This window comes from Physeter macrocephalus, chromosome 9, assembly GCF_002837175.3.
Source record: "Physeter macrocephalus isolate SW-GA chromosome 9, ASM283717v5, whole genome shotgun sequence".
Classification (NCBI taxonomy): Eukaryota; Metazoa; Chordata; class Mammalia; order Artiodactyla; family Physeteridae; genus Physeter; species Physeter macrocephalus.
The window spans coordinates 37,326,627-37,351,676 of NC_041222.1; the positions used below are offsets into that span (position 1 = coordinate 37,326,627).

General features: G+C 38.2%; 1 protein-coding gene and 1 pseudogene across 1 annotated transcript in view; one reads left to right on the plus strand and one right to left on the minus strand.

The window, feature by feature from the left end:
- The window catches only part of TRPM6 (transient receptor potential cation channel subfamily M member 6), a 142,416-nt gene that overhangs the window by 78,505 nt on the left and 38,861 nt on the right, over window positions 1-25,050 (plus strand). The window contains 7 exon segments of the mRNA XM_028493867.2: window positions 3,460-3,606; window positions 7,205-7,333; window positions 8,634-8,885; window positions 10,782-10,956; window positions 11,161-11,275; window positions 15,001-15,194; window positions 18,021-18,153. Coding sequence (XP_028349668.2) covers window positions 3,460-3,606; window positions 7,205-7,333; window positions 8,634-8,885; window positions 10,782-10,956; window positions 11,161-11,275; window positions 15,001-15,194; window positions 18,021-18,153 — 1,145 coding nt within the window.
- On the minus strand, window positions 866-3,452 carry LOC102980759 (dynamin-like 120 kDa protein, mitochondrial; annotated as a pseudogene).

The following is a 25,050-nucleotide window of genomic DNA, read 5'->3' on the forward strand; positions in this document are numbered from 1 at the left end:
GGAGCGGCTGGGCCCCTGAGCCATGGCCGCTGAGCCTGCGCGTCCAGAGCACAGTACCGCAAAAACAAAAAAAAAGATAGTAAGCCCTCACAGTTCCCTGAAAAGTTAAATTTTGTCTGTAATATAGTGGTTCTTACAGCAGTTGCTCACCTGGTGGTTTGGACATGGCCACATCAATTAATAATTCAACGAATATCTAATAGCTACCTTCCACGAGCCAGACAAGTTCTGGGGGCATTTCATAACTAAGGCAGATGCGGCCCCTGCTACCATGGAGCCTATAATCAGACAGACTATCCATGATGCCTCACCATTATTCAATTTAAAGCATTTATTGAAAAAGTGTTTCAAATCTGGTCTGTTATGAATGGATTATAATCATAGTAACAATGTTCTTTTATCTTTGAATTTAACTAAAGCAACAGGTTTGGATTATCTGCTTTGTGTTTAAAATTTTGTTAATCAGAGACTAAGGGTTAGAGGCGGCATTTGGTGGGACATACAAGTTTTCATAATGCTAATTAAGTGTAATGTACTTGATTAGTTGAGGAACACAATTGGCATTATGTATTTTGGGGGAAAGCTGAAGACAGGAGGGACATAGATGCTCTTTTAGAGTGTCTTTGTGCTTTGTTGTCATGGTAATAGTGTGATAATAAATATGATGAAAGCACTGGTAATAGGAGAATGAAAGCCATTATTCTTTTTCAAAAATTATTTTTTATTTATTTAAAATTTTTATTCTGTGATTATTTTATGTTCAGAAAGGTGGAATAGCAGAAGAAAAAAATGGAGGACAAAGACTTTGGAGTTTTGTTGTATGTATGCAGAGTTGATTATAATATGAGTAGGATTTTATTACAATTTATGTTTCTTGATGAAGGGCTTCAATAAATGCATCAAGTTTTCCTTGAGTTTTTCTAACTTTCTTGAGGTCCTCAGCCATTTGACCTTGTTTAGCAGTAAGCGATTTAACTTTCTTCTCGCTATTTTCAGCAAAATCTTCTAATACCTCTTTGACATTTTTCTCTAATTGCCTGACTTCAGGGTTTCTAAGTTGCTGCATTAAAGTATTTGTGGTGACAGCAAGCATGCATTGTATTTGACAAAATAGGACAACATCATTGCATTCCTACTCAGAATCTACAAAATGCCATTGTTAGGAATGAAAGCCTCTTCAACAAAGGTTACAATGATTTAGAGCTGTTTTTAAGAAATGTCTTCTATAAACGTGGTGCCAACTATCGTTAATCAAGCTTGGATCTACTTCTGCTCCTTGGGATTCAAGGTTCTTTTGGACTGTAGTTACCTCATCACTTGCAAGATAAGCTGGGTGTTCCTCATTACATTTCAGCATCTTCTCCAGTTCATTCTTGGTTTCATTGTGAACACGCTACTCTTGGGTCTGATTCTTCCAATGTAACCACCTCTTTTCCCAATCTGGACCTTCCATATTTCAGTTACATTTTCAGTATCCTTGAGATGAGCCTGAAGAACCTCTTCCATAAAATAAATAGCTGCATCTCACTGCTGTTTATCAGACATGGACTGGTCTTCTAAAGCATTGTGTTGAATAACCCTCAAGCTGTCCTCCGCAAAATCATTCCACTTCTGGTGTTTAATAGTTTCTTCCTTAACAGCCTCTTTAAATTTATCAAATATGTTATCGTGCTCTTTTCCTTTTGGTTCTGTCATGAAGTGGGAAAATTCTTCCTGTAGGGTCTCCCAAGCAACCTGATTGCTTTATTAAGAAGCTGTTTATCAATTCACTGTTTAAGCTTGATATCCACTGTAGTATTAAAAGTCTCTGAATTCATGGTCTGTGTAGCTGGAAGATGGATGTTTTCAATCTCATGAGTTGATACTCTTTCCCACAAAGATTGCTGAACAATTTCCTCCCAATGTTTTGGTGTAACGTGGTTCAGACTGATAACTTCATTGAGGATTTCATTTTTCGTTTTTTTCAAATAGTTTTTTCCGGTCAAGTTCTGGCAGGAGAGGATAGTTATTCTTCTACTCAGTTTCAAGGTTAAAATGTGTTGCTTTGAAACTATCAGCCTGTTGTTCAATTGACTCTCATACCATTTTCCAAAAGTCCAACACAACAAGGCTTCAATTTCTTGTAGTCATTTGGTATGCCTTTAGCATGCTTGTCTTTAGGAGTTTTGAATTCCAAAAAAAATTCTTTTTTTTTTTTTAAACTTTATTTATTTATGGCTGCATTGGGTCCTCGTTGCTGCATGCAGGCTTTCTCTAGTTGCGGTGAGCAAGGGCTACTCTTCGTTGCGGTGCGTGGGCTTCTCATTGCGGTGACTTCTCTTGTTGTGGAGCACGGGCTCTAGGCGCACGGGCTTCAGAAGTTCTGGTGCACCAACTCAGTAGTTGTGGCTCGTGGGCTCCAGAGCGCAGGCTCAGGAGCTGTGCCACACGGACTTAGTTGCTCCGCGGCATGTGGGATCTTCCCACATCAGGGCTCGAACCCGTGTCCCCTGCATTTGCAGGCAGATTCTTAACCACTGTGCCACCAGGGAAGCCCACATTTCCTGTTAAAAGATTAAAACCACACAGAAATCTATGAAGTAGGGTGATATCTCTTTTTCTTCTCTTTCATCATCTCTAAGTTCCCTCTTCTCGAAAGCAACCAGGCTGCAAGTTCTTTTTTTTTTCTTTCCTTTCTTTTCCTTTCTTTTGTCTCTCTTTCTAACAGCTCTTCTATGTAGACACCTCTGTAGTCACATTTATGCAACCACTTCCTTGTCACACAGATACTCATTTCTCACCACCTACAACTGTTAACCCCTTTAGGCTGGTCCATAACTTTTGAGAAACTGATGGAAGATGCTTTCCCTAGAAAAATGCAGGCACAACACAAATACTTGCATATAATTGCAGGAGGTTCAAGGAACTCCAGAAGCTCAGAGAGTCCATGAGCTTCAGGTAAAACCTCTGTTATAAATGAGTGGAGAAGCTATCAAAGCCAGAATCCTCGAACTAACACTGTGCCTGACTTCCCTATAACTAGGGAAAGATGTATCACCATTATGTGTCCATTTTGTCCTCCTGTATTATGGAAATAATTCTATTCTCTGTTATTGATTTCACAAGGATTTTATTAATAACCTTAGGTTCCAAAATTACTGATAAAGGAGATTAAAAAGAACAGGAAGAGGGACCATTTTTAAATGCTTGGAACTGCTCAGTTTGACTAGGTTTTCTTATGGGAGACTCAGCTTGCTTTTCAGACCCTGTTCTCCTTACCCTGTCAAAGATTGATACAATACATGTAGTTTTCCTTCCGTTCAAGACTAAGATTGTAATTTGTCAGGTGGGTGCCCAGTTAATTTCTAATATTTTTATTATATTTATGTATTTATGAAATATATAATACTTTAGATACTTGTAAATGTCAGTATTTTAGTTACGCCTCTGACAATAAATGATTGTTTGCTCATTTTACAGAAAGACTATGATTTGGAAAGTGGCCCTGATGAGAAACCAGATGAAAATCAGCACTTTGATTTAAAGAGTGGGCCCCAAAGCCTCCCATGGACTAGGAAAGTCTATGAGTTCTACAGTGCTCCAATTGTCAAGTTTTGGTTTTATACGGTTGGTCTCATTTTAAAAATTATATATAGTATTCAGGATGGTTAATTGCTAATGATAATGTTGATAATGATATGCCTGATTTACCAACTTGTAATAAAAATGTAAAAAGTGCAGTTAAAAAAAAGGGAGGAATGACAAAGGAGGTAGGGAAGAAGATTGGAGGGAGGTGAGAAAAGGTAAGAGCAGATCTCTCCTACTTTGGGAGTGAAGGCACAAGCAGTCTTTGTTTTTTGAGTGCTTCCAGTTAACACAGCTGGGACTCAGAAACTGAAACTGTGTGGAACAATAGAATGAACAATATGGTTGTAGAATTAAGTGATGGGGGTGGATTCTTTTCCCATCTTGGGCAAAAAATCAGCAGTTGAATTGATTTTTTATTTGTAGGAATAATGTGTAATATAGACCAAAAAATTCAAGTGTTTGTTTTTTGTCTTCAGTTGCAAATGCTTCTAAATATGTAGAGGACAAGAAAACTTTTATTAGTTGAATTGTGTAAACAAATACTAAATCTATCATGGATGGGAGAGATACAGAGAAAACAACTGTACATTAAATGTATTGAGTGCTTTTCACATTTATTTAACTATTTATTTTTCTAAAGCTAACCTATAGTTAGTTAAATTGCTCAAGATTGTATATTTCTAAAACATTTTGAAGTGATTATAAAAGGATATTTGTCTAAATGTGTTCTATTTCAGAATATTTACTTGCCCAACCACACACTTATTTCATATACTTATTCAATAAGTACATAGCTCTGAATAACTTTTATCTGTTTTCAAAAATAAAATCTTCATTCAGATGATGAGATTTCACCATTTTTGTGAATATGGAAATACTGTATTTTCCATATTTTGTGAATACAAAATATCCTAGAGACTCTGATAGTAGCCTCGAGAGAATTTAACCACAGTCACATCATTGGGTAAAGAGTATTCAGCTGTTTCTTTCCTTAGAAATTTCTAGCTTATGAACTCTTAGAGACAGTAGTAAAGCTAAGCAAATGGAACAACAACTACAAAAATAGCTAAGGATGGTGTTAGCAGTGAGCACAGGCATTTTTAGTCATGGCTATTACATTGCTAGGTTATGGTATGTGTGCTTTATTGAAGCAGTGTCTTGTTATAAATGCTATGATGAAAAAGAAATGTAAACATTTTTGGATATCTCTTTAAGAATTGGAAAGAAAAAAAAGAAGAGTCGGAAGCAATACCACCAATATCTACAGTGTTTTTAGTACCTGGCCACCATGAAAACAATGTAAAAAATGACTGCTTAATAGCATAAATTTATTTAAATTATGTTCCTAAGGGGTCATCAAATATATTAACCCTTGAAACATAGACCTAGAGAAGTATAGAATTAATAGAATTTACTTTAACGTTTTTATATGCTTCTCTACTAAGCTTCTTAACTCATAGGCAATGCCAATACCCATTATGCCTGCCTGAAATTCACCTATTGTATATAATATCAAATGGTATAGTCAGGGCTTCCCTGGTGGCGCAGTGGTTGAGAGTCCGCTTGCCGATGCAGGGGACACGGGTTCGCGCCCCGGTCCGGGAGGATCCCACATGCCGCAGAGCCAGCTGGGCCCGTGAGCCATGGCCGCTGAGCCTGCGCGTCCGGAGGCTGTGCTCCGCAACGGGAGAGGCCACGGCAGTGAGAGGCCCACGTACCGCCAAAAAAAAAAAAAAAAAAAAAAATGGTATAGTCAGAAGTGATTTCAGCCATTCTCTATGTAGAACTAAGCTTAGAAGAAGACTTATCAAACTTAGGTAGAGCTCAAAAAGATATGAGCAATAGGGATCCAGGTTAAAATAATATGATTCTTGTGAAAAGGAACACACACATAGGCACTTTTCTCTCTGTTGATCTGGGATTTTTAATACGTGTATATTAGCTAGCACTGTGCATTGTCTCTGAAGCTATTGAAAAGACTGCACCGTCTCATGCTTTGTTGGTGATTGTGGAAACTGATAAAGCCTTTCTGGCAGGCAACTTAGTAATATGTGTCACAGTTTTAAATGTGTGTATAGTTATTCTACTTCTGGGAATTGTAAGAAGATAAAAATGTTAGATAAGATCACAAAGCTATTAATCACTGTGTATCTGTGTGTACGTGTTTACCGTGTCTTAATTCTTTGAATAGACTGGAAATCTAGGTTTAATATACACAGTAATTAAACATACATTTCTTGAATGACTGTCATGTGTCAGGGTGAGTGCTTAAGTGCTGTAGATAAAAATGTCAACAGTCTTTAACTACAAAGACTCACAATTGGACAATACATTTCCACTAACCAGAAATTTTTTTTTAAGAAAAAAACTATCAAATTTTATTATATTTCTAGCACCCAGAGATAGCAATTCTTAACATCTGCTTTCAACTTTTTTCTATCCAAATATTTTCAAATTTTTCCACAAATGAGATCATAGTGTACACAGCAGTTTTAAACCATTTTAACTTAACAGTTTATCACAAATGCTTAAAATTCACTAGAAGGATTATGCTTAATGTTTATAAATACATTTCTATCTTTTACATATCTGCATCTCATAGATGTGCAGTTTATGTAAAAATTCCCTTTTGTATCTTGTCTTCTTTGTCCTTCTATTATACTAATGTATACTTTTCTGGCTCTTTAACCTCCAGCCTCTAAGCTTTTTTTATTTCTGTTCTGCCACTTCCAAATGGAAAACTGTTTCCTCCTTTATCTGCTTATCTGGAAATGGTGTTCATCCTACAAGACTCAACTGATATACCTCTTTCTCCAAGTCTCAAATCCAACTTCATCCTCTGCATTCCTGTCATGCCTTTAGTAGACCTGCATTATGGAAGTTATCATACTCTGTATGCAGTGGCATCGGCCTGCGTCAGAGATCACACTCCACCAGCCTGGCAAGTGGCATTAGTGAGGCATTTTCCTGCAGGTCTAGGTTGAATGCTCTGGGCAGAGCAGCCTCTAGGTGGCATAGCCTGTTTTGGGAACTCCTCACTTATGGAAAGCTCAGGACCATGAAACAGCTGCCTGGCTAAGTTCTGTAATCTGCATAGGCCCAGTGAGTCATGTGTTAGAAGAGGTGAACCCAGACCATAAGTGGTAACCAGAATATTTTAATCAGCATAAAATAAAACTCCCAGCAATAGTAAATATCACAATTTATTATATTTGAAAATAGGCACCTACTAACACTGCTCCTTTGGCATTCTTGGGACACACGTTTTCTTTTTAAATGGAGGGGAAGGTGTGTGATTCTCTCTTGGCTTGCTGTTGGCCTGACTGTGTCCATGCCGGAATGTGCAGGGTTCTGAAAATTGTGGTCAGGAGTCAACAAGATGTGACTGTGCCCATTTCGATGCATTTGAGAACAGTGATCTTCTTTCCTTCCACAAATTCCTAGAATAGAAAACTGTGGATTCTTATGCCTTCTTTGATAATTATGTCATCAATAATCAGAGGGTGGTCCCAGTTCTATTTTCATGCTATCATGGTGAAGTTCATGTGTGTGTTTCTGTTCATTTGGGTCCGTGTCTGCTTGGCATCCTCCATTATGACTCTCACTCATGTCCAGGGAATCCATGTCCCCCTCACAGATGGTGTATTTGGCATTCCTCATGCTGTTCACTTACACCGTGTTGGTGGAGATGCAACCCCAGCCCACTGTGCAAGAGTGGCTCATTATCATTTACATCTTCACCAATGCCGTTGAGAAAGTCAGGGAGGTGAGTTATCCCTTCTACCTTTGCCTTCTACATACCTCTGCTAGACGTGTTCTGCGCTTGGGTAATGAAAATGGAGAGGTCAAGCATGAGGGTGAGTCAGGCAACGATCCTGATTTGTATGCTACAGGAAAGGTAATTAGGGGGAAAATTTCTGATCTCAGCCTTTTATTGTTGCCAAATACTTTCTGTTGGTTGCTGCTCTTTGAAAGCAGTTATTTTAGAGGCCATCTTAGTGTGTTTATCAGTTCTAGAGTGATGGTATCTAGTTGTTTTTAGACCCTCCAACTATTTGATTTCCCAAAAGTGTTTTTTCTTTATAAAGTTGATGTTTTTTTATAGCCTAACGTTACTTGCATATTATTGCTTTCATGTCACAGAGTGGCACATAAATGGCTAAAGTTGTGCAATGTGTAAAGAATTCATTTATAGTTTTTGAAAGTTCCTACTAAACATTTTTGAACATTTAAGATAAAAATCCCACTGGGGCAAGTAGTCCAAGAAACAAAGCAAAGCAAAATTTTCATTTTTAGTTTGCAATGAGTCACTTAAAACAAAAGGAATGAATATTTGTATCCAGTTATAACTGCAATCACATACCGTATGACTCAGGCTGTTTTAGTTATCATTGTATATGTATCTCTCTCTACCTCTGTGCATTTACATACAATGATTTTGTCCTAGAGCTAATATGACCAACCTTGTATATTATGTAGAAAACAATTCAGCAGAAAAACGTTATCCGAATTCTACCCTTTTTATTATGCTTCAGGGAAAATGGCTTTTTGCTGTTTTACATTTCAGTTTGTCTGATATTCTGTTGCAGGGGTAATTTCTTATAATAGTGAATTCTAATATCAGGTTCTGAGTAATTTGCTAACTACTCACTAAATAGCAGTAGTGGGGACAGATTACAGTATTCTTTGGTTTCTTTGCACTAGGCTATTAGTCATGAAATGGAATTACAGCTATATTCCATTGCAATATTGAGTTTTAAATGTCTTGGTGTTTCCCTGTGTTAGTTTAGGATTAATGAAAGCTAGAAAAACTTTTCTTTTTTTAAAAAAATTCTAGTTTGTTTTTAAATAGCTGGCCAGTACTAACAGTGAGATTAAACTACATTTATAGAATTGTTTAAATAATTCATTCCCCAAGGATAACTTACGTCTCCAAAATCCCCTTATGATCTAAGGTTTGGCATGATTCATAATACTCCTTAAAAGAACAGTGGATGTATTAAAGATCATATTGATCTTGGGTTATAACCCATTCTTTAAGTTTCCCTCTTTCTTTCATCTTTCAGGTCTATATTTCAGAACCTGGGAAGTTTACTCAAAAGGTGAAGGTATGGATTAGCGAGTACTGGAATCTGATGGAAACTGTGGCTACTGGCCTGTTTTTGGTGGGTTTTGGCCTTCGGTGGGGTGACCCTCCTTTTTACACGGCGGGAAGACTAATATACTGCATTGACATCATATTCTGGTTCTCACGGCTCCTGGACTTCTTTGCTGTGAATCAACATGCTGGTCCCTATGTGACCATGATTGCAAAAATGGTGAGTACAGTCTGCTGTATAATCTAGTGTTCTTTTAACAGTTCTGCTTTCATGGTTCACATACATTGGTTTAACTTTTGAAATTATTTAAAGAAGCACACACTTCATCCCCACTTTCCTTATAACCATAAACTCATATTTAACAAATGTCCTTGGATAGCATATTGGGTAGTTGATTACAATACTCAGCTTACCCTTTTCGTTAGGGTCAGATAATGGGGGGTTGAATCATATTTGTCTCTGAGCACAGTAATTCCTGAGGGCCAAATTTATGTGAGGCTACCGCCAATAATATTTTCTGCTGAAATATTGATTTGTCTTTTTATCTCTCCACCCCCAGCCAACTCTTAAATAGTGATTACTGTGGGCCACACATTGTTCTAAGTACTTTGTATGTATTAACTCATTTAATCTTCAAAACAACTTTATGACATGGGTACTCTTATTATCCACATTTTATGTTCAAGGAAATGGAGTTCAGGTAAATTTCCCAAAGGCGTAAGTCGGGGAGCCAGGGTTCAAATCTGGGCCACCTGACTCTGTCTGCCATCTGAGCTCACTGTGCACTTGTATTAGCCCTGTCCAACTGGCTTTGCACAGAACCTAAGAAGGACAGTATCTCAAGATCATCTTTGCTTTTTCTTCTGGAATACTCACTGGCAGGGAAGGGGCAAGTTCTTGAGAAGGAAAGGTAGTGTTGAAACAAAGGAAGAAGACAGAAAAGGGAGACCCTCCAGGATTCCAAAGATAGATTTTTCTTATTTTATACTTTTCTCTTAGACCAGCAATATTTTCTCTGGTCTTGGTGACATTGGTATTAATTCAGTAGGTTACGCTGAGGTAATCACTGTATCTCAGTGACTTAGCACAAGTTTATTTCTCCCTGATACAAAGATTGATGTATGCTCATGGAGGCCGCCCTCTACCCAGCGACTCAGGGATCTCAAATCGTTCCATCTTGGGACATAGCTGTGTCAACATGTGGCTTCTGAGGTTTCCTGTGACAGGGAATAAGAGGGATGGAGAACATCTAACAGCTTTTAACTGCTCTGGATGGGAAGTGACTCAAATCACTGTTACTCCACAGCCTATTGGCCAGGAATAGGTCAGGTGGCTTCTGCCTCATGGAAGGGAAGCTCATGGAATATTCATGGAGTATGTCTCTGCCACAGGGAACAAGTGGGTTGAACTGATGTACATTTAGTAATTGAAATGAATTATTTAAAAGAGCCTTTAGAAAATTACAGTACATGTGCTATATATACATGTGTGTATAGTACATGTGTGTACTGTATGTGCTCCATTGTGCATTATAACAATCAGGCTTACTTTTAATACAAAGACTACGTGTTTGGGAGTTAATGAACCACTGGATTTAACAAACATCATTTTATAGTTGTTTTTGCATCTTTAAAAAAAATTCTTCACTTCATTAGGATGTTCAGTATCTTGGAGTTCAGTACCTTGGAGCAGATTCTTGGCCTGATCAGTTTCTCAGACTCTAACTCCTGAAGATAATCCTGGGAATAAGGAGCCATTTTACCAATTTGAATATCCCTATTTTTTTTTCTTTTCCTAATCTCTGATAAAAAAGTTAGATATTAGCTAATCAAAAGCTATTCATATTTCATCACATCTTAAAAAAAGAAGCACAGATCCTCTACAGTTAGCACACTTAAATTACTCCATAGACTACATTGACATGAAACATATACTGTGCAGAGAAAACAAAATGTTTTAGCCAAAGGAAATCCAGCCATTCATGGACTAGGCATTTTGATCAATGACTAGACAGTCTTATTATTGGCAGGTATAATTATGATGGCTGCAGGTGTTTGATTTGTTTTAAATTTCAAATCTGTAGTAAACTTCTGGCTGTGCCATGCTTTTTTGCAGACAGCAAACATGTTCTACATTGTGATCATCATGGCCATCGTCCTGCTGAGCTTCGGAGTGGCACGCAAGGCCATCCTTTCACCAAAGGAGCCTCCATCCTGGAGCCTTGCTCGAGATATTGTGTTTGAGCCATACTGGATGATCTATGGAGAAGTCTATGCTTCAGAGATAGATGGTACGTAGAGGATTCCGCCACTATGCAGCAATTGAACCTTTGTAGATACTCAGAGTAATAAAGAACCCTGGAAAACAACCATCTGAATCTTAAAAATGTCAAGAGTTTGTGGTATTCTGCTAAGTCAATATGCTAAATATTTGTCTAGAGTCATAGGACTATGATTCACCTTATCTCTCATTCTTTTAAATTCTTTATTTGTAGTTTGTTCAAGCCAGCCGTCCTGCCCTCCTGGTTCTTTTCTTACTCCATTCCTGCAAGCTGTCTACCTCTTCGTGCAATATATCATCATGGTGAACCTGTTGATTGCTTTTTTCAAGTAGGTTATTTAAATCAAATACAGTTATTTTGTATGAATCAGAAATGGGTGTAGGTATTTTGAAAGATTCACATGTAACCTTTGTTTTTTGTGTGTTTCATGTTTAATTACTATGGTTTTAAAATATGGGCATGGAACTACTGGCAGGAAGGCAGCAGAGTATGAGAAGAGAAAAAACAATAAATAGAGAGTGTAATAAAAGCAGACTGAAAGGAGATCATACACTGTAATTAAGCAATAATTTGGAATCATGGAGAGTAACAATTGATGAGGCTGAAAGTTGGTTAAAGGGTCCTTGATAACTTTCCTTCGTTGGCTCTCAGTATATCTCATTCTCTGTTTTCTTCTTTATCACTTTTCACTTCTTCTCAGTCTTCTTTTCTGGATCATCATATTCTCTTCAACCTTTTAACATTGGAATGTCCCTGGGCCCAGACCTTTTGTTTACACTTTGGTGATCTTATTCAGTTTCCTATATATATATACTGACAAATCCCAACTTATATCTTCAGTCTAGATCTCTTTCTTGAACTTCAGTCCTGTAGATCCAGCTCTCCTGTTCCATTACCAGTCAGATGTATAATATTGGGTTGGCCAAAAAGTTCGTTCGGGTTTTTCCATCACCTCTTACGGAAAAACCCGAATGAACTTTTTGGCCAACCCAATAGATTTCTGAACTTTCAAATGTCCGAATTCTTGGACTCCCCTCTTTCCCAACATACCCTTATTCTGCTTGTAGTCTTTCCCAAATCTATAAGGAAGACCACATGTTTCTGTCAAAGCTTCGTCTTTCCCATTGTTCAGACCAAAAACCTTGGCATTCTTAATGTGTCTCATATTTCTAGCTCTACACTGTCAGGAATACCTGTTGACTCCATCTTCAAATAGATCATCAGTCCAACCGCCTCTCACCACCCCACTGCTACTACTACAAAGCTTCCTAATTTATTTCTCTGCTTCTGTCTTTGGCCCCTATATTCTGTTCTCAACACAGTAGCCCTAATGACACTTAAATTTTTAAAATTACTTAATTAATTAATCACTCTATTTCCTAATGACCTTTAAAACATATGTCAGATGATGTCACTCATCTGCTCCAAACCATTCAAGGTTCCCCATTTCCTTCTGGGTAAAAGTCAAAGTTTCTTCAATGACCTATCTTCCCTGCTACTTCTCCAGTCACCCATCACACTACTGTTCCCCGAATCCATGCCTCTTCAGCCACACTGGCCCCTCACAGTTTTTCAAACAACTCAAGCGTGTTTGTAGTTGCTGTTTCCTCTGCCTGGAATGCTCTTCCCCCAGATATCAGTGTGGTCCATTCTCTCACCTCCTTCAAGCCTTTGCTCAAATGTCCCCTCTTTAATTAGCCCTAACCTAAGGATATTATTTAAAAGTGCAGCCCCCTTTCCTTCGACCATCTCCTTGGCATGCCTGGTCCCCCTTACTCTTCTTTCTTTATACTACCCACTTATATATACAAATATATTTTATAATTTATCTGTATATTGTATTTTTTCCCCCGTTTATCTCTTATACTGGAATATAAGCTCCACAAGAACCAGTTTGTTTTTTTAGTTTTGGGGGCGTTTTTTTTGGCCTTTTTTGCCCATGAATTTATCCCAGGCACTGAAAAGAGTGCCTGGCACATATTTGTTTAATGGATGAAAGAAATCAAGTGAAGTGATGGGAAGAAACTAGTATTTTCTGAATGCCTCTTTTATGCCAGGCTCTGTACCAGGTATTTTATTCATTAATTATCTCACTGAAGAGAGAGAGATAAGAAAAGGGAAATCGATGCATAGAAGTTAAGTAAAGAAAGTAGAGGAGATAAAGGCTGAAGACAAGCAAAATAAATCAGAACACACACAAAAAGGACTGTTGTTGCATATATATGGGGAAAACACTTTTTTGCTTGTTGCAAGATTATATGGTAGCTATCATCTCCCTTTAGCCTCACCATTTTATGCACTTGTAACATTTGCTGGTGTTTAATTACTGTAGCTATTTTTTTGACATTTCAAATAACATTAAGAGTGGGTATGAGATTTTTGTTTCAAAACGTCAGGTGTCAGAAGGGAGGCTGACAGGGCTTCCCTGGTGGCGCAGTGGTTGCGCGTCCGCCTGCCGATGCAGGGGAACCGGGTTCGCGCCCCGGTCTGGGAGGATCCCACATGCCGCGGAGCGGCTGGGCCCGTGAGCCATGGCCGCTGAGCCTGCGCGTCCGGAGCCTGTGCTCCGCAACGGGAGAGGCCACAACAGAGGGAGGCCCGCATACCACAAAAAAAAAAAAAAAAAAAAAAAAAAATGGAGGCTGACAAATCGTCCCACAGGCCAGTCTTCTCACTGAGGTGAATACACGGAGGACCACACAAGCTGAGCAACCCCAGATGGGACTACTTGTCCAAAGACCCCTTTCCAGTTTCTGTAATTACAAAGAACCTGAAATACACTGTGAAGGTCGCCACCTGCTGGTGGGCAGGCTGTGATCACACTTGGAGTGGGAGTAACATGTAATTTTGGTGGCCCTCAAACTTGATTGTGCAGAATTACCTGGAGGACTCACTGAGACGCAGATCACTAATTGGGTCGTTCTGGGATAGGGCCCAAGAATCTGCATTCCTGACCTGTTCTCAGGTGATGCGGTGCTGCTGGCTCAGTGACTGCACTTTGAGAACTACTGTTAAACTCAGTCAGTCGTCAATGTTTCCTTCATCTACTTTATGAACTCTGAAACGTCCCTCCTCCTCTTATCTTAAGCTGGCTTTCTCCAGGATAGTTCAGGTTCCTTCTCTTTATCATTACTGCAGTTTAGGGTTACCTGCATTTTTATTTGCCAAATGTGGCTGCCCTTCTCAAATACTTCTCTGCCATCTTTCTCTAAAGAAAATAAATTACATATTAGCCTAAGCAAAATATTAAAATGGATATTCTATTGTGTCCTCCCCACCCGTATCATGTTACAGACTTAAAGTTAAATAGTTAAGGGTGATATGTTGTTTGAGAATTTGTACCACTCACCACAACTTCTATTACAAGTTCTATAATATCAACATATTTACTGCACTATCTGCATATTATAATTGATATAATTAAAGGGAGAAAAATCCCAAGGTGGCCTACCAATAAGGAGTCACTTTTATTGTAGGGTTAATGTAAATAATTGATCTAGCTGCTGAATCGAAGCTCTGCTTATTGACTTATTTTAGGATGAATTGCTTTTTCTTCCATCTCTTCTCCTTCATTAATATTCTTTCGTTTGACTGTTTTAACTAGGATTATTCTAGCACTTCTCACATTTGACATTAGGAGAATCTCTTCATAAGGTTGATGATATAGAGGGACATTAAAGCTGTTTACCATGAATGATGAATTATGGACTGAAAAGATCTTCTTGTGTGAGAAAAGATGGTGAATCAAGAATAATGTTACTTCCAGAGGACAGTTTCTGTTCATTGCATTTAAAATGTTGGCATTTTCTTCTCTCTGATTGTAATTTCTACCTTTTGCTTATTCTGATTAGCATATTTTATTGTAGAAGTTGAATAATGTATGTTGTTTGGTGGAAGAAGAATCATAAATGCAATGGATATTATTTTTACTGGCTAACTACCGTCCATGTCAGGCAAACCAATCATAAAAGTTGGAAAATAAAGCAATAATCTAACTGTTATGTTTCAGGATTCCATATTAAAACACTGTCCCTCTCTTACTACAACTTACAGTAACGTTTACATAGATCTGAAATCCATTTCAAATAACCTGTGGAAATACAATCGCTATCGCTACATCATGACCTACCATGAGAAGCCTTGGCTGCCCCCGCCTTTTATCCTGCTGAGTCACATTGGTCTCCTCCTTCGCCGTCTTTGCCATCACCAAGCTCCAAATGACCAAGAAGAGGGTGATGTTGGATTAAGTAAGTTTTCATTGGTGGGGCAGGAGGAAGAGTGCAAGAGTGGAGATCCAAGGTGAAGACACCTGGAACGTTGTCGATTAAATTCAGGGCACAGGATGGAAGGCTCTGGGAGTTAACGGACAAAAGAGTATAAGCTGAGCACCTGGGTCTAAGTAAATAACATGGATATCATTACGTGGTTGTAGTACCTTTTGCTAAAAGTAGCTGATACTTTGAAAGAAAGGAATAGGTAGGAACAGAATCTCTGCTTGAATGTGTAAAGGCTTTTTGTCGCCTGGAAAACCCCGTGTTTTTACTCTGCTTAGCTGGGAAGACGTCAGAATAACTCCTAGAGAGTAGTCAGAGTGACCCATACTTATTTCCCTGTTGTTGAAGATGGAATCCAAATCGAAAGGATACAGAAGGTCTTGTGGACTAAGGGAAATAGGTAAACCAGACTTTGCTTAATTTATTCACCAGAATCATGGCTCTCTGGTTCTCCAATCTACTGAATATGGAGGTGATTCTTTATAGATGTTTCATATTTTCAAGAACTTCAACTCAGGATGCAGAAATGTGGATTCTCTTTTTTTTTGGCAAAGCTTAACTCGACATATTTTGAGATTTTCCTAGTTCATTTTGCTTATCCAGATATTGCCTGCATGGTATGACTGTCATACAAATTGTCATAAGAGAACATGCCTTCTTGTGGTTCAGAGATCTTTCGTAGTTCCTCTAGGCCCACTGGTGCTAGGCCCATTTCTAGATAATTCCTAGATATAGAGGAAATGGGTAGCATAAATTCACAATCCTTTATCTCAATCCCTAAATTCAAAATACATTTGAAAATGGAAAGTCTTTTTCTTCATAAGTTGAAGAAAGACTCATTTGGACAGAAGAGGCTAATGGGACTATGTAAGCCATTTATCCTCTTTATCCCTTGTAGTATGGATATTCATTGATTTTTGCTGCAGAAATGATGTGTTTGATTTCAGGGTATTGCCCTAGCTACAACTAGGGATTTTACTTCATTTATGGCATATGCACTATATTACCTTTCCAAAACTAGAAAACTTCTGAATTCTGAAATGGACTGGTTCCAGGAGTTTCAGATAAGGGATCGTGGACTATTTATACATTTTGGTGGGCCCTTAGGAGGACAGATGTTATCACAAGGTTGTCAGGGTGACATGCTTTTGCTCCTGCTATAGTTGGCTCCGTGAAGTATTTTTCTTCTCTTGAGTCACTTGGTGATTTATTTTTCTTTTCCGTTTCTTTCCCCTAAGAGATTCAGCCTTTATATGGAAGTCAGAGCACAACTGAAGTTAATTTAAAGGCTTATATTATAATTTCCCAGCTTCTAATGGAGTGCCATCCCAGAACAACTGTAATCTAACAGGAGAGTGTGAACCACATGAGAGATCCTGGGATTAGCTAGGATTTGGCCCCGTTTTCTAGCACCATAACAAACAACGCTTTCCTGGGCTTACCTTGATCTGAGCTTATAGGATGATTCTGGTATAAAACTCGAGGAAATATTCTGATGGACAGAGGTACATTCACCCTGCACTCGGAAATTCTTGAATTTTTGTGAGATTGCCTTTGATTCTCTATATTGAGGATCAAGACGTTTGCACGTGGGGCAGCAGTGCCACCTGGTGGACAGTCACGAGAACGTGCCACATACTGCAAGCTGCACCTATCATTGGCACTGCTCTGTGGGTTGTTTGCTCTCAGGAATCCACAGAAGGCTCAAATCATACAATTCTAAAGTTCCTTACTCATACAAGATTCTTTAATGCAAACACTCATTTAGAGTTGAGTGGAGATGGGGATTTTTTTGGTGTCTGAAAGATGCTTCCAAGCCATAAAAATCAGAAAACATTGTACCTTTGAGTTGTGAACACCTTTTATGGCTGAGTATTTTCTTTTAGTCATCTTTTAAAAGAATATTTTTGTCTCTCGTTTTATTGGAAAATTACAGAACATTTGCATTTCTAATAAATTCTGGAGAGCTTTAATGGTTCTTTTTTTTTTCCTAATTTAGGTGAAATGATTGAAGGAGGAGAATATTCCAATTTTACCCTTTTTGCAACAGCATTTTTACATTTAACAAGTATTAGAAACTTGCTCAAAAGATAATGCATTTTTCTGCTAGGTCAGAGTAAGAGTCAAGGTGGTAGACCAAATGTGATTGCTGAAGTTTGATGTAGAATTGCATTAGTTTCATAACATCATGAAATGATGTGTCTTTTAATGAATTAATTGTAATTGTCAAGGAAGAAGTATAGCCTTGATTGGCCATTGACTGGTCATAATGTCTCTTTCTTCAATAGAAGAACTTAGTATATACAAACTCAGTGTATATATAAACTCAGTGCAACAAGGTAAAACTTTCTTATACTTACTGGATTAATTTCAACAGACTTTGACTTCTTCTAACCTTGATTTTAACCTGTAGGTTACTTACTGTCATTTTGACAGATAAACCAGTTGGTGGGAGAACTTCCATATGCATATAAATGTGGTGAATTTTTATGTGTAAAAGTATTCTAATTTAAGAAAATATTGAAGATAATGTATCTGTTCCACGAGTCACCTTCAAATTCCCACATCTGTTTATAGGACAAAAAGGAAAGACCCAGCCTGGTGTTTCCAGTTATTTCTACATAGTGCTTCCCAATTAATATTAGGAATACAGTGTGACAAGGCAGCAAACTATTATCATGCAAGCTATGGTTTTATCCATTTTTAACACCAATGGAAGAAAAGTCACTCAGGCACTGTATCAGCTTCCTATGGAGGATGAATAATGATTCTTTTTATGCACTATACTTATTTCCATAGAACTCTACCTGAGTAAGGAGGATCTGAAAATACTTCACAATTTTGAAGAACAGTGTGTGGAAAAATACTTCCATGAGAAGATGGAAGGTCTGAATTGTAGTTGTGAGGAACGAATCCGAGTGACGTCAGAAAGGTAAAAGTTATACATGTATTTTCACCCTCTAAACTGCTACCTAAACCTGATTCTACTAGAATGTCGGAAAAAGTAGAAAGGCCTACTTTTAAAACCCAGAGGTTTTGATTTTCTAAAAATTTCTCTAGTATCGTATAATATTCATGCAATCAGTGCACATTTATTGAGCATCTACTATGTTCCAGGCAGTCTTCTAAGTTAGTGGAGATAAATGGTGAATAAGAGAGCAGGGGCCCTTCCTTCATAGCATTCACATTCTAGTGCTTGCATGTGGAGGGGTGAGGGTGGAGTGAAGGACAAAAAAGATATATGTAATTTAATGTCAGACAGTAAAAGAGCAATGAAGGGGAAAAAAAGTAGTATAAGGGAATAGAGATGGATCGTGGTGAAGGGTCTGCTGGAGTTGGGGGTTGGGTTGGACCGTTTGGGGAGCCTGGTGCAGGAAGGTCGCTCTGAGGCAGCTGAGGAGGAGAGACTTGAGGGAGGTGGGATGGAGCAGCAAACGTGGATGCAGGTGAGTCCAGGAGCAGCAGGGTGCTGGTTGCACTGGGAATCATGGAGTCATAGTCTCGGGGTGCCTGACTAGCACTTGTGCAGTGGAGTTGAGGGCAGATTCACTGAAGCGTGTGGAGGGTGAAAAGAAGTAGAGACAGTGATTAGAAGCAGATTTTCTAAGAAGTTTTACTCTGAAGGGAGGTAAAGAGGGGTATGGGGACATGGTGCGGTTCTTTTGTTTTGTTTCATGTGGAGATAATAAAAGTCATATATTTGTTCCTGGAAAAGATCTACCAGCAAGGGAGAAACTGCAGGAGCCAGAGGGAGGAGGTGATTTGCTGAGTGAAGTCCTCAGGAAGGGCAGTTAACGGTGGGGTCCAGGAGAGAATATGGAGAGTGCTCCAGAGGATGCAACCAGGCTGCAGGAATGCAGTTCTCACAGCAGTCATCAGCTGAGGGTGTCTGTGGGTGTGTGTGATTTGGGGGGGCCATTCAGAGGCTTGAGGAAAGAAGAGGCGTGTTGGAGAAAGTGGACAAACGTAGAAGCTCGTAGGTCAAAGCTGCCATACATGTGCCACTAATCGTGGGTACACAGCACTGGATCAAATTATGGACTGCGTGTGATTGTATGCATTTTAAAAATTTAGAAATAATTGACATATAACATTATATTAGTTTCAAGTATACAACATAATGATTCAATATTTGTATATTGTGAAATGATCACCACAGTGAGTCTCGTTAACGTCCATCACCATACAATTCTTTTTCTTGTGATGAAGTGTTCAAGGTCTACTCTCTTAGCAACGTTCAAATGTACAATACAGTATTATTAACTAAGTCCCCGTGATTATATGCATTTTTTAAAATGCAGCATTGCTTTTTTTTTTTTAACATCTTTATTGGAGTATAATTGCTTTACAATGGTGTGTTAGTTTCAGCTTTACAACAAAGTGAATCAGTTATACATATACGTATGTTCCCATATCTCTTCCCTCTTGCGTCTGCTTTCTTAACTGGAAGCAAATTGGCAGAAGTTAAATGTGTTCTCTTACTTTTGAATACACACGGACCTGACTATAAAATGTTATACCTAATTATGCATATATATTTTCTGTTGTCCAAATAGATAGATAGTGAATCCTTAAATATGGCTTTATTTAAAATTGAATCAAATTAAGAACTTTCTAAATGGTCACCTTTGGCATATGACTTATTTCTGAACTTTTAAAATTAATGCCATATTTATGTAAATACATTTTAGGTAGCTGATTGAATTTCAGATCAAATTTTAATATTGAGGAAAAAATTGAGTATCAAATAACCATTTGTGAACCCACAACATTCTATTTTACTTAAATAATATCTTTAGGTCAAAACTCTGTGAGCTTCCTTCTTTCGCTTTCCCCTTTCCACACGTTCTGCCTCCTTTGTAGCTATGCTCATTGAGTCCTGCGGGCCAGCTTAGTTCTGCTTTGTGTGAAACATGTACCCAGATAGGAGTTTACAGAGCCGGCATGAAGTCCTGCTTCTAGCTATGTGTACTTGGGCAAGTTTACTCTGGGCCTTGTTTTCTTCTCTGTAAAATGGACACAAAAATAGACCTACCTTTTAGAGTTGTTGTGAGGATTCCATGGGATAATATAGATGAACTATGTGGCAGTGTGCTAATGGATAGTAAGGGAGCAGTGAAAGTTATCTATTATTATGTAAAATTAGGTTCCAATTTTGTGAGTATAACTTCTTCTAAAATACAAATTCCCTTCCAAACCTTAAGGGATGTAAATAGATAAGATGGGTCAAGGTAGGCACCTCCGCCCCCCAGTATTATGCACTGGAACAAGGTCATGGAGAGCCCTTCACTTTACACTATAAACTAAGGAAAAATTTTAGGTGGTCAAACAGATTTACCTTCTAGGTTGTTACCATATGGATTTGAGGAGTCTGAATTGGAACTAGAGAGACCACTCGAGAGATTGATACAGCAGACAGATGACGCCCAAGGACTAGCCAAATTGGTGGTAGCATTGAAAGAAGGTATCCTAGTCCATTTGGTCTGCTGTAACAAAATACCATAGACTGAGTGGCTTTTAGGCAGCAGAAAGTTACTGCTCACAGTTCTGGAGCCTGGAAGACTGAGATTAGGGTGCAAGGATGGTCAGGTGAAGGCCCTCTTTGGGATACAAACTTCTCATTGTGTCCTTACATGGTGGAAGGGGCTAAGGAGCTCTGTTGGGGTCTCTTTTATAAAAAGTAGAGCACTGATCCCATTCGTGAGGGCTCCAGTGTTATGACCTAATCACCTCCCAAAGGCCCCACCTACCAATACCATCACTGTTGAGAGGTGGGGACACAAACATTTAGGCCATAGCAAAGAGAATAAAGGCATATTTAGAGAGGACAATTCAAGAGGTGAGTTAAGGATTGGCTGTGGCGATAAGGGAGAGGATGAAGTCCAGGATGACTCATATCTGTAGCAGGGTAATTAGGTGAAAGATGGCACTAAAAGATAAAGAGTTCAAAATGCATGGCAGGGAGGGTGTGGGGGAAAGCAATGAGGTTTAGATTTTGTTGAGCCTGAGATTCTGGTGGTGCCTTTATCCAGAGATGTCTGGAAGGCTTTACATATGTGAATCTGAAGCCCTAGGGCAAAATTTGAACTGGACAAGGAAATTTGGGAGTTATCTACCTATTTTAGGAAAATAAAATTATGACAGAGGAAGCGCTTATGCTCAGGAAGCAAGTGGAGTGAGGAGACTCAGTGGGTTGAGGGTCTCACCCTGAGAGGTGAGACCTGTATAGTGGACCGAGGAAGAGGAACTCATGGAGAAGACTAAAAAGAATTGATCAGAGAGTATAAGGAAAACCAGGAGAAGGTAGTATCATGAGTCAAGTGAATACAGAGTAAAAACTTGAGAACGAGACATTTTTAAAAAGTAATTCGATAATAATAATTAATAATAATAATATTAATAGTCAACTGAACACCAGTAATCATCATATGCTATCACATTTATCTTGAATATTTTTCTTGGGATTTGAGTAGAGACGGATTAGATGGTAGATGGTTATGTAGCTTCTGAAAAATATTCTAGATGCTTTCAAGGGCTCTAGCATTTGATTATGAAGCCCTAATTTAACTTCAAAACACAGTCGATCAATTTTCCTTCTTGATAGAGCTATCTCACCAGCCCTCTTTTTACATGGTTGTCCTTGTTGAGGTCATTCTGGGGAGCTTGTAAATGAAGTATGGGGGAGAGGGAAGAATATTTTCCAGTGGTAACTGAGCAGTAGTTTGAAGAGGGAGTGAAAGGAAGTTAGGAAGATATTTGCATGTTTGCCTACCTCTGAAGAAGAGATCACCTATATCTTTATAGAGTTAAGTGAATTGTAAAAGTGGAAGGAGAACATATTCAGGCTGTTTCATATCTTACTTTCTCTATTTGGAATGCCAGCTACTTTTTGTCCCTAGTAACGTAAGCCAGTGTTTTTCCTTTCTCCGTTCTATGGAGTAAGATGTTAACTAGGTATTTTTCCATATTAAGCGTGTTTGGGTACGTCATATTTGGGAAATACTACATTTAAAAAAAGTTTAAACACTTTATCATAACGGGCATTGTGACTCAGTAGAGTTATAGTTTGAGCCGGTCCTATAATCATTTCGCCATGAAACCTTACTGAGAAACCTTTGTGAACAACTCCCAGCATGGAAAATGTGGGTGCAATTCATTTACCCCTTCACGGGACTTTAGGACCCCAATAGAACTTTGCCTGGATCCCTGCTGAGTTGCTGAGAGGTGCTGGAGTGCAGTGGTTAATGCCATTGAGTATGGATTCACACTCTCTGGCTTTGAAGCCTCACCCTGTCATTGACCATGTAACTGGCCATGTGACCTCTTTTCATGAAGGGATAGTAGTAGTGCCTACCTTGTAGGGTGGTCATGTGGATTAAATAAAATAATGTAAAATGCCTGGCACATAATGAGCACTCAGTGAATATTATGATTATCATGATGATTATAATTATACTTGTTATAATTTCATTTTACAATATCTGGTCCAGAGACCCACAATGAAATAATAACCATACTGGTTTTCCCACCACCCTCAAACCTTGCAGAGGAAACTAAAATTACGAGCATTTCTTTTACATATCAGAATGACTGAAAGACTAGATTAAATTAATGTAGATGGTGGCTGAGGAATATAATTAAAATATATTTCATATGACATTGAGCTTTAGAAAAGAAGTGCCTATGAAAGCAAGAGGACCTGATATGAGAGTGACCCGGTTATTTGTCTAAGTCTCTATTGTAGCAATGTTACCTGTTGCTGTGAATAGTTGCTGGTGTCTATTGTATCCCTTCCATGTGCCTGCTGCTAATGGAACTTAATGAGTCTCCATTACTGCTGTTTGGACTGTACAGTTTTTGAATTAGTTGAAACAGTGCACTAGATGGAGAGGCTCTAATTAAGCATATTTGGAAGGGAATATACATATATTTTGTTCTCTTTTCTTCATCATCCTTGCCAATTCTAGTTTTATAGGTTCCAGAGGGTCAAGAAGCCTTTACTAAGGCTCTACTGAGTTATAGAAGTTGAAGCAAGAGAGGGTTCCACCCACATAGGTGATAATCAAGATTATACCATCCTCTTTATTCTTTAACTCCTATCTACAAAGCTTCCAGGAAGAAGTGGAAGATTTCTCAATCCATGTGACTTGAGATATATTCTAGAGAGGGGATGTCTAACACTATTTTGGGAAGTGCTTGCTACAGCTGAGTGCTAAGCTCTTCACGGTATAATTACTGCTTTTCCCAGCCCTCAAATAAGACTGGGGGCAATTTGTTATTTCTGCATACGGTTATGTCAGCCATGAAACTGTTGGTTTCCTCCCTTGCAATTTTTCACTTTATTCCTGTTTATCAAAGATTTTCATTATGGGGAAATTAGAAAGTATACTCCTTACTCCAAATAAAAGAATGAAACAGGGAGAAAAGAAAGAAAAAAAATGTCATAAGCTAGAGTCCACTGTGAAAAATTTGGTCTTTTTCCATTTAGTCTTCCATATATTTTTAGTTAAAACTATACAGGTTTGCATTTTGTCCCCCTACCCACCTTACACATCAAAAACATTTCTCCAAATAATTAAATATTCCTTGTAAACATATTTTAATTTTTATTGTTTCTTGACTTACAAAGTTTTTATACCAAATTTAAAAGTATATAATGCAGAACACAACCGTCCTCCACATCCCCACCCCTACCATCAGAAATAGACAAAGAAAATGACTATTAACAATGTAAGTATGATTTTTAATGGCTCCATAATATTCTATCTCATCTGTCTGCCTTAGCATAGTAAAATTCCTGCCTCTTTATTTGTCTTGGCTATTTGAACGTTCCAATGTTGTATCCCTGCCAACCTTGAGTCACTAAATCTCTTTTTTAAAATTTGCTAGGTTAAAAAAAGTTACAGTGTAGACGAACTCATTGTTGTCTTATTTTTATTGATAATTTCTCTGCTTACCTAATGAGATTGGATATTTTACCACATTTCATTATCTTTTGTGAATTATCTATTCATGTCCTTTGGGGTCTTTATATTTTTTTTCCTCAACAATTTGTAAAAAGTTTTGACTACTTAAGGGATACAAACACCTCACTGTATTTGTTAGAATAATTTCCTGTTTATTTTTTGTTTTAAAATTTTGTGTTTTATTTTCATGTGTATGAGTTTCATTTTATGTAACCACAAAATATGTATTTTGTAATTTATTTTATTGATTGTTAAGCTTAGATAACTGTATTAATTTACTAGGGCTGCCATAATAAAGCACCCAACAATGGGTGCCTTACAACAACAGAAATTTGTTATCTCACAGTTCTGGAGGCTAGAAGTCCGAAATTACGATGTTGGCAGGTCCATGTTTTCTCTGATGGCTCTAGGAAAGAAATCTTTCCTCGCCTCTTCTAGCTTCTGGTGTTTGCTGACACTCCTTGGTGTTCCTTGGCTTGTAGATGCATCACTCCAGTCATAAGGTGGTCTTCTCCCTGTGTATCGTCACACTGTCTTCCCTCTATGTCCAAATTTCCCTTTTTTATAAGGATATGAGTTGTATAGGCTTATAGCACACCTTAATGACCTTATTTTAACTTGATTACCTCTGTAAAGACCCTACTTTCAAATAAAGTCACATTCTAGGAGTACTGGGGGTTAGGACCTCAACATACCTTTTGGGGCGGTGGGGAGGACACAAAACAAAACCTATCCGCATACAGAGGTATTTACAGAGATATATACAGATATATTTTCTTTGTTCTTTCTAATTCTCTAAATGAAATCAATTGTTACATTTAATTTGACTCTACTTGCAATTTACTTTTGTACTTGCATAGCTG